Here is a 9208-nt window from a genome sequence, read left to right on the forward strand (position 1 = left end):
AATGAGTGGCCCCTGCCACAGTTAGGGAGCAATACATAAATGCACCCCACCACTCATTTTACTGTCTGCTGATTCTCTAACCACATTTGCCTTGCTTCACTATGTAGCCTGGATATTGCATGACTTCCTCACTGGGCAAGAAATCATGCTAAGGTTTCCCACTGCTTTCTGGAACGAGTTATTTGCACACTTGTACTGCTCCCACTATTTATTTATTATTATTTTTTGCAACCCACAAGCCAAGGGCTGAAGTCCAGCTGCAAACTCTGCCCCCAAACACAAGATTTGGATGTTTAAAATAAAAAATCAGCTCTAGCTCAAAACGAGTTTTGCAAGAGTAACAACTTGTAGATTCTCAGTCACACTCTCCATGAATTCCTTAGCTGAAAGACAGGCTACACAAATGAATGAATGATTTAAAAGTTTGGGATGATGGGAGCTGGGGGCCAGCAGAATATGGAGGGCAACAGACAGAAGAGAACTACTTCACAGAAGCATAAAAATTGGAAGGGACCCTAAGGATCATCTAGTCCAACCCCTAAAAGGCAGGACTATGAAGCTGTCCCATATAGGGACTGAACCTGTTAGCAGAAGCAGGCTCTAGCCAGCTGAGCTGTCCAGCCTGAAGGAGTTGTTGCAAGAGGTGTGCCTGCTGTTTTGAGCACGCTAGTGTGATTCTTACAGAAGAAATGGAGGTATAAGCTAAGCATGTGCGCTTCAGTGGGAAAAATCAAGTACAGTGCTGCAGCTGTGTAGCAAACAGTCAAGTTTGCTTCCAAGACACGCTCAGATCTCAGCCGGGAGTGACAGGTCCAGTCCTGCTCAGACAGAGGTGGATAAGTCAGGATACAGGAATGCTGCAAATCTTAAGGGGGATGTTTAGATTAGACTGGGGGGGGGGGAGCAGACCCTGTGGCATTTGTGCTGGCTGTTCTCATCCAAATACAAGGATGGCAGTTAAAAAAATGGGAACCACTGCGCGCACTCATTCTAAGAACAAAACCCCAATTAACTTATCAAATGCCAGGGAGGTAAATTCAGAAAGAATGTGTGCCTTCATCCAAGACTAAAAAAAGAAAAAGTCACTGGATTCAGGTTACAGGGCACTTTTGCTGAGACAGGAGGATGGGCCACAATGAGCCAAGTCCCCCTTCCCTGCCCCAGTTATGCATCTCCTGACCTATGGAGTGGGGGGGGGGGAATTGCTTATCCCAGCCCACACTTGTAACTCTAAAAGGGGGCCAAACTTATAAGATGCAGGTTTCCACAAAGGAGAGCTGCCACACAGACAGCCCTGCAACACACACTCCAAACAAGAGCCTCTGAGCCAGGGGTGTCCACATCTCTTTAATAATAAGCACGCACTGCTGCCCCCCCCCAAGCACACGGGGAGAAGCGCCTCCGCTCCCAAGGCTACCAGGCACTGGTATGGTAAGGACCCAACAAGCTGCTTCGAGCAGCCTGCCCAGGGAAGGCCAGCTCCCCACTCCCAGCCCAGCTTGGTCGGAGCAAGGAGCAGGTGTCGGCAAGAACCGTTTCATCCATGCAACCAGCAAACCCCAAACCCAGTGCCAACCCCCAGGGGGAGGGAAGGAAGGAGGCAGCCCCCACCCAGAGGAAGAGCTGCACCTTGTCACCAAAGGTTACGGAGCGCAGCGGGAGACACACACACACACACGCACACACACAACTGCTACGGTAGTCGGGGTGCGGCAGGTAGTCCAGGCCCACCCCCACCCCAAGAGACAGGTCACTGTACAAGTCCACAGAAGGCTCCTACGGAAGCACCCAACCCAGAGGGCAAGAGGGGGAGCAGACCTTTGGTCACAAAGCTGGAAGAGAGCTTGAGGGGCGCACTACGGACTGCCTAGGCAGGGAAACAAGAAACAGAGCGTGAGATCTGGCTATGGGCAGAGGGCAGTGTTGGTGCTAAGGCGGTAATTCTCCACAGTGAACTGCAGGGCGCAGAAGCCCTTCCTGCCCGCCTCCTGCTGCCAGGCGCCAGGAGGGCGGCAGCGGCGGAGTCCCGGGGGTCAGGAAAGGGCCGTCCCCGTAAAGCAGGGAGGGGAAGTCAGCCAAGCAGGGCGGGCGCCCTTCAGACAGGCAACGTAGGCGAGGAGGCGGCCAGTTCTTCAGGGTCGCCTTCCGCCTGCCCCGCACACAGGCTCTGGGCCTCGCTGCCCGGGGGAGAGCAGGGGACCCCTTTGGCCAGCAGGTGGGCCGCCTCCTCCTCGCTGTCCTCGCCAGCGGCCTCTTCCTCGTCCTGCCCGCGCCCCACCTCGATCCCCGAGTCGCCTGTCAGCCGGCGGTGGCGGAAGTGCTCGCCCTCGTCGTCAGGCCCTTCATCGCTGTCCGAGACTCGCCGGGAGTCGCCTTCGAAGAGCTCCACGCTGGAGGAGAAGAGGGCGTGCTTGGGGGGCGCGGGGCAGGGTGTCAGTTTGCCCCCCAGCTCCCAGCTGCCCCCCGGGCTGCTGCTGCATCCGCCGGCCCCTTCAGCATCCGCCTCGCCCTCGCTGGGGGTGCTGGCCTCCGTGGCCGACAGAGAGGTGCTGCTGGGTGACGTCAGGCAGCTGGACTCACAAGAGCAGCTGGTATAGTTCTCTGAGCTGCCCGTCAGAGTCAGCGTGCTGGAGCCCAGGTGGCTGGCCGAGCCTCCCAGGATGGCACTGTAGGGGGGTGGCGGGGTGGTCGGGCGATGGGCCACCTCTTCGTAGGCAGGCAGCTTGAAGGAAGCCAGCATCCCTGCAGAAGGAGAAGGTGGGGAGGAGGGCAGAGAGACCGGCTCAGCACTACCCAGGACCGCAGAAGCAGACGGACGTCTGAGAGCTGAACCAGCAGGAAGGGGTGACGCAGCCTGGGAGTCATTTTGGACTCACAGCTGTTCATGGAGGTGCAGGTCAATTCTGTGTCCAGGGCAGCTGTCTCCCAGCTCCATCTGGTACGCAAGATGAGACCCTCCCTGCCCACAGACTGGCCAGAGTGGTGCCTGCTCTAGTTAACTCCCACTTGGACTACTGCAATGCACTATACGTGGGGCTACCTTTGAAGGTGACCCAGAAACTGCAACTAATTCAGAATGTGGCAACTAGACTGGTGACTGGGAGTGGCCGCCGAGACCACATAACACCGGTCTTGAAAGACCTACACTGGCTGCCAGTACGTTTCTGAGCATAAACGTGTTGGTGTTGACCTTTAAAGCCCTAAATGGCCTCGGTCCAGATCCGAGGGCCTTCTGGTGGTTCCCTCACTGTGAGAAGCAAAGCTACAGAGAACCAGGCAGAGGGCCTTCTCGGTAGTGGTGCCCACCCTATGGAACGTTTATCAAAGAGATAACCAACTACCTGACATTTAGAAGACATCTGAAGGCAGCCCTGTTCAAGGAAGTTTTTAATGTTCAATGTTTTATTCTGTTTTCAATCTGTTGGGAGCCACCTATAGTGGCTGGGGAAACCCAGCCAGATGGACGGGGTACAAATAATAAATTATTATTAAGTGGCAAAGCAAACTGCTCTGCGTGCCACAGTTTCTGGGCTCGATCACTGGCACTGCTGGGTTGTAGAGGACCTGGAGAGGCCCTGCCAGCAAGCGTAGATGAGGGGTCGCAGGCCTGTAGGCCGCTGAATGTTGCTGGCCTCCAACCCCCATCAGCCCCAGCCAGCATGGCCAGTAGTCAGGGATGATGGGAGTTGTAGTTCAGGGAAAGTTCCGCGGTCTAAGGGGTGTGTGCCAAGTTATGAAACTGACAAAAAAGTTGCCGCCTTCACATAAACGGAGGGGCACCAACATGGGGCTGAACTGCTGGCTCTGAAGGTTTCCCTCAACGCTTCTCCTTAAAACAGCATCGGCTGGATATGATTTGAGCAAAAAACACCCCGAACTAGATGTTCTGGCCTAGAATCCCCAATCTCCTCCAATCCCCTAGTTTACAAGCCTTAGCTGCCGGCTTTAAATTTCTGAGGCCCACCAGCCACAACAGGACGGGGAGGGCCAGAACCGGTTCCAAAATGGTGAGAGGTGAGGCACCATTTGGCACCATCAGTGGCCAATTACTGACCCTGCTTTCTATTAATACCTAGTCCATCTTTGGAGAATTCTTTGCCATGTGTTTTCCTTGTAGCAAGGAAGTCTACAGTTCACGTTTCCTCAAGCCAAGGACATTTTCTCTGGAGTTTTAATGACAGCCTCCACAATTTGTTGATGCAAGTAGAGAAGCCGTCTTCTTACATATTTTTCCTTTCCCACCCCACATGCCTCACAAAGTATTTTCTGTAATTTATTCTCTGCTTCTCCTTCTGCATTCGACTTGTACCTCTGCCCCTCACAAATTCCTGCTAGTTTCTTTCACCCTTTGTCCTTTGATACAGTGGTACCTCGGGTTAAGTACTTAATTCGTTGCAGACCTGTTCTTCACCTGAAACTGTTCTTCACCTGAAGCACCACTTTAGCTAATGGGGCCTCCCGCTGCCGCCGGAGCACAATTTCTCTTCTCATCCTGAAGCAAAGTTCTTAACCCGAGGTACTACTTCTGGGTTAGCGGAGTCTGTAACCTGAAGCGTATGTAACCTGAAGCGTATGTAACCCGAGGTACCACTGTATTTGTTTTTTTGCTCTTGTAACAACCTTCCTCTCTTATCCCATTCCTGTATATTCCCTATTTATCACTCTTAATATTTATTATTGCTACTGGTTATCCTTAAACCCCTTTTTCCTCAGAGAGAGGGCCTTCCTTCCCCGAACTCCTCTGTCTCCCAACTAATCAGCAGGCAAAGGGGTGGCCCAGAGGCCTGCCAGCCGGTCCCAGAGTCGTTTGAGAAACAGGCTCTGGCTGCAGGACCTGAGATCTCTGGGGATATTGGCTCAAGGTGCCAATGGCCCCTGCAGCCCCCAGTTGTCGCTCCCCTCCCTCCCTCCCTCCCAGCCTCGTGGCACTGCCCCACCCGCTGCTCCCACAGGGGCTGGGCGAGGCAGAGCCCAAGAGAAAAGGCACTCACTGAGATCCATCATGGACGGGGGATAGTTGCAGGCACCGTGGTAGGCAATGAGGTTGATCTCCCGCTGCCGCTGCTGCTGCTGGAGGCGCAGTTTGGCCCGGCGGTGCCTGTAGGCGCAGCAGCAGCTGAAGAGGATCAGGACAGTCCACAGGAGCCAGAACCCTGCCAGGGAAGGGGCGAAAAGGAGGGAGGTCAGCTATGGAGGAAACAGGCCGCTCTGGCCCTCCTCTCCTAGGTAGTTTGGGGAGAGACAGCTGCTGCCTGTCAGTGTGTAGACAATTCTGAGCTACACAGACCAAGGCGCTCTCTCTCAGGAGAAGGCAGCTGTTCAATACTGCCTGTTCAGAATCATGGGGACTAGAATCCTGCTTTATTTTAAGGTTAAGAGCCACAGCTGCCAGTCAGCGTAGACAACATAGAAAGCTGTTGATTTGCTGAGTTTTGATTCTTGTTTCCTCCCTGGCTCCTTTCCTGTGTACATGTTTATTTAAAAGAAAGACAGTAAGCCTGTGGGGGTAGAGGCTGCCTTGTTCGGATTGTATGTCGGCCCCTTGGGGAGCTTGTTTGCCTGAAGAGCACCTTGGGGAGGCCCACAGGGACGTCAAGGCATAGGCGCTAAAGAAATAGTACACAAGCAATACTGAGCTGCGCAACGGCTCTCACTTGGCATAAGGCACTTCCCAAGGTTTCTGTTAAATACAGCCTTTTATATGGACTAGAATTTTCTTTGAGGAAAACCACCGTTCAGTGGCTGAGCATCTGGTTTTCCAAGCAAGAGGGTCCCATGCCCAATTCCCAATGTCAGACCGGGACAGCCTCCCGGCTTGAAATCTTGGGAGCTGCTGCCAATCAGTGTTGGATTTCCTGAGCTAGAGGGGTCAATGGATCCGGCTCAACGTAAGGCAGCTTCCCAGGCTGCTGTGAGCAGAGGCCTCTCCCTCCTTCCCTGCTACTCACACCAGAGCTCGTAGTAGTAGATGCAACAGCCCGTCTCCCCGCAGCAGTGCCCCGTCTCGCACACGTACGGCTGGTCCTTCACCCCGGGGCAGAACTCGCGCGCCTGGACCAGAGAGAAGAAGGGACAGAGCAGGGAAAGGTTCAGGAAAAGGGCACCGAAAACGCCCAAGGGGAGAAAAGGCAAGAGGTGACATGACAGAACTGTATAAAATGATGCATAGAGAAGGCGGAGAGAGAAAAATATTTCTCCCTGTTTCATCATCATCATAATTTATTATTTCTACCCCGTCCATCTGGCGTGGTTTCCCCAGCCACTCTGGGCAGCTTCCAACCGAATATTAAAAACACAATACAGCATTAAACATTAAAAACTGCTTTCAGGTGTCTTTTAAAAGTCAAATAGTTGCTTAGTTCTTTGACATCTGATGGGAGGGCACCACCACTGAGAAGGCCCTCTGCCTGGTTCCCTGTAACTAGGCTTCTCGCAGGGAGGGAACCGCCAGAAGGCCCTCAGAGCTGGACCTCAGTGTCCAGGCTGAACGATGAGAGTGGAGATGCTCCTTCAGGTCTACTGGACCAAGGCTGTTTAGGGCTTTAAAGGTTAGTACCAACACTTTGAATTGTGCCCAGAAACGTACTGGGATCCAATGCAGGTCTTTCAGGACAGGTGTTAGGTGGTCTTGGCGGCCGCTCCCAGTCCCCAGTCTGGCTGCCGCATTCTGGATTAACTGCAGTTAATGCCAATAAGTTTCTGTGCTGCTTTTAACCTGTAACACCTTAAATGGCTCAGGACTGCCATACCCCATGGTCTGCCTCTCCCCACCTGAACTGACCTGGAACCTGCAAACATCATCTGAGGTCCTTCTTTGTGTGCCTCCTCCATGAGAGGTCTGGGGGGGGGGGGCAACATGAGAACGGGCCTTTTCTGCAGTGGCTCCCTGCTTGTGGAATGCTCTCCCCAGGGAAGCCTGCCTGGCGCCTTCGTTACATATCTTTAGGCCCCAGTCAAAAACATTCCTCCTCTTCCAGGCCTTTGGCTATCTAAGAAAAGTATGGCCTTTAAAAATGGGGGGTTTGGGGTTTGGCTGGTTTTTGTTTGCTACTACGGTATGTATTTTTGTGCTTTTATATTGTAAACAGCCCTGTGATCTTTGGATGAAGGGTGGCATAGACATTTAATTAATGAAATAATAATAATAATGATAATGGAACTCTAAGTGACATCCTATGAAACAGTCGCCACCCTCAAAAAATTGCATGCCGCCCTTTATCCGTAGATTTGGTCCTCCTTCATGCACCATGAAGTCTATGGAACTCGCTGCCACAGGAAGCAATGACAGACATTGACCCGGATGGCTTCAAAAGGAGGCTGGGCAAATTCCCATGGGTCCTTCTAGCTGCGATGCCTCTGCTCCACGACCCACAGCTGGAGGGAGCCAGGCTTCTGCATCCCAGCTGCTGGGAACCTCAGGAGGAGGGCGCTGCTCCTGGATTTCCTGTAAGGGGCCTCTGCTGCTTGACAGAGAGGGCTCCTATTGTTTTTATTTTTTAATCGATGTCATTTTAAATTGCAATTGATAATAATGCTGGATTTTTAGTTTTACATTTTATTATTGATGCGGAAACTGGTTTTCCATTTGGTTGTGCCCCTTTTGATGTGCCCTATTTATTGCTTATGACTTTTGTTATGCTGGTGATTCTGTAAATCTTGTCATGTCGTGAGCCGCCTCCAGCACTGTTTTACTATGGAAAGGCGGCATACAAATAAAAGGATGAAGGTGATTGTTACGGAAATTGGGGGGGGGGCGGGGGCAATGAAGATGAGGATGATGACGACGACGACCTGTTTGGCCGCCCTGGGGAAGAGGCTGCTCTGCCCGATGTCCCTCGCGCCCCAGTCAGCAGATCCCTCCAGAGCTGTCAACTTACAGCTTTGAAAATAAGGGATCAGCAGCCAAAATAAGGGATCAACAATTACTTTGATAAAATGCATATTTTTGTGATGTGCAAATGGCTTGGGATCCCTACGAGGTTCACAAGTGACCATCGAGCATCTATTCAACACAAAAAACAGCCGCAGTTTGTTGTGGACAAAGGGCAGCTGGAGACAGAAAGGGCCCCGCTGCCTCCAGGAGCCTATTGAAGGGACACCCTCAACCCGGGACAGCAGCGGGACGTGGCGCTGGGACAAGGGACGCTTGGCAGCTACGGATCCCTCCCGGTGGAGCCTCCCGGGCCAGAGGCAGTCTACCTGGCCCGCCCGCCCGCCCGCCGTCCGGACCGGCCCCCTACCTGCCGCTCCCGGCCCAGCAAGGCGGCCCAGCCGGCCTGGGCTTCCCTCCCGGGCGGAGGCCTCCTCCGCTCCATGACGCCGCCGCCTACAGTCTCCGCGGGCGCCCAGACGCCGCCGCCTCGGCCTCCCGGGGCCCGGCCGCTGCCGCCGCCTCCGCCCGCTGCCCCGCGGCGCCCCCGGCCCTCATTGCCGCCTCCGCCAAGGCCGCCCAGGCCGCCCGGGGCTCCGGCTCCGCCGCCTCAGCCCAGGCCGCCGGCCCCGCCGCCGACGCCGCCATCACTCGGGGCCGCGGCTCCCGCCCCGCCGCGCCCAGCCCTCCAATCCGCGCCTTCCGCGGGGCGGGCGGCCAACCGGCGCCCGCGCCTCCGTCCGGCGGGGACCAATCGCCGGCCGGCTTCTCCCATAACAACAGCAGACAAAGAGGCCAGGGGCCCGCCCTCCGCGGCGACTGAAGGCGCCTCCAGCCAACGAGCGGAGACCGCCTTCGTAACCGGCAGCGGCGCTGGCCAAAGGCAGCGCGAGAGGTCGGCCGAAGCTCTGATGGACAGCAGGGCCCGACCAAGGGGCGGCGGAGCTTTGCGGAAACAACCCCTCGCCGGGCCCACCTCCGGGGCGTTCTCGGCCAATGGGATGCGGAGGGGGAGGCGCGTGTTGAGGGAGCCGGCCAATAGGAAGCGGCGACTCTCGCCTCCCGGGGGAGCGCGTGAAGCTGCGAAAGGAGCGTTTCAGCGCCTGCGCAGAGAGGGGAGGGGGAAGCTGTTCTCTCGTTTGGGGGAGAAGTCTCGCGAGAGGGTACGCTCGGCCTAGAGCCGGAAGTGGAGCCTCCCTCGAGTAGAAGGAATTGGTCGCGGGGAGGTGCGCCTGAGGCTGAGAGGAAGTCGGAGCCGGGCGGAGGGGCGGCCAGGGAGCCGGGAAGCGGCTTCCGGGGCAGGGGGCTCGGCTGTCGTGGAGCTTCCTGTGGAGGCTG

At 55.3% G+C, this 9208-nt stretch overlaps 1 protein-coding gene across 1 annotated transcript; it reads right to left on the reverse strand.

Annotated features, from left to right (window-relative positions):
* Nucleotides 1-1334: 1334 nt before the first annotated feature.
* WBP1 (WW domain binding protein 1) lies at nucleotides 1335-8387 on the reverse strand. Its single transcript, XM_081925281.1, has 4 exons — nucleotides 8241-8387; nucleotides 5949-6051; nucleotides 4992-5153; nucleotides 1335-2742 (listed from the first exon to the last, which is right to left on the reverse strand). The coding sequence occupies exons 1-4, from the start codon at nucleotides 8313-8315 to the stop codon at nucleotides 2096-2098; spliced, it is 987 nt and encodes a 328-aa protein (XP_081781407.1). The 5' UTR covers nucleotides 8316-8387; the 3' UTR covers nucleotides 1335-2095.
* Nucleotides 8388-9208: the final 821 nt, after the last annotated feature.

The sequence above is a fragment of the Podarcis melisellensis genome (assembly GCF_964234715.1).
Source record: "Podarcis melisellensis genome assembly, chromosome: 9".
Classification (NCBI taxonomy): domain Eukaryota; kingdom Metazoa; phylum Chordata; class Lepidosauria; order Squamata; family Lacertidae; genus Podarcis; species Podarcis melisellensis.

Coding starts and splice junctions, on each gene's coding strand:
- WBP1 (XM_081925281.1), bottom strand. CDS start 8,315: ATGGAGCGGAGGAGGCCTCCGCCCGGGAGGGAAGCCCAGGCCGGCTGG. Junction 6,052..8,240: donor TGCTGGGCCGGGAGCGGCAG/GTAGGGGGCCGG, acceptor TCTCTGGTCCAG/GCGCGCGAGTTCTGCCCCGG. Junction 5,154..5,948: donor CTACTACTACGAGCTCTGGT/GTGAGTAGCAGG, acceptor CTTCCCTGGCAG/GGTTCTGGCTCCTGTGGACT.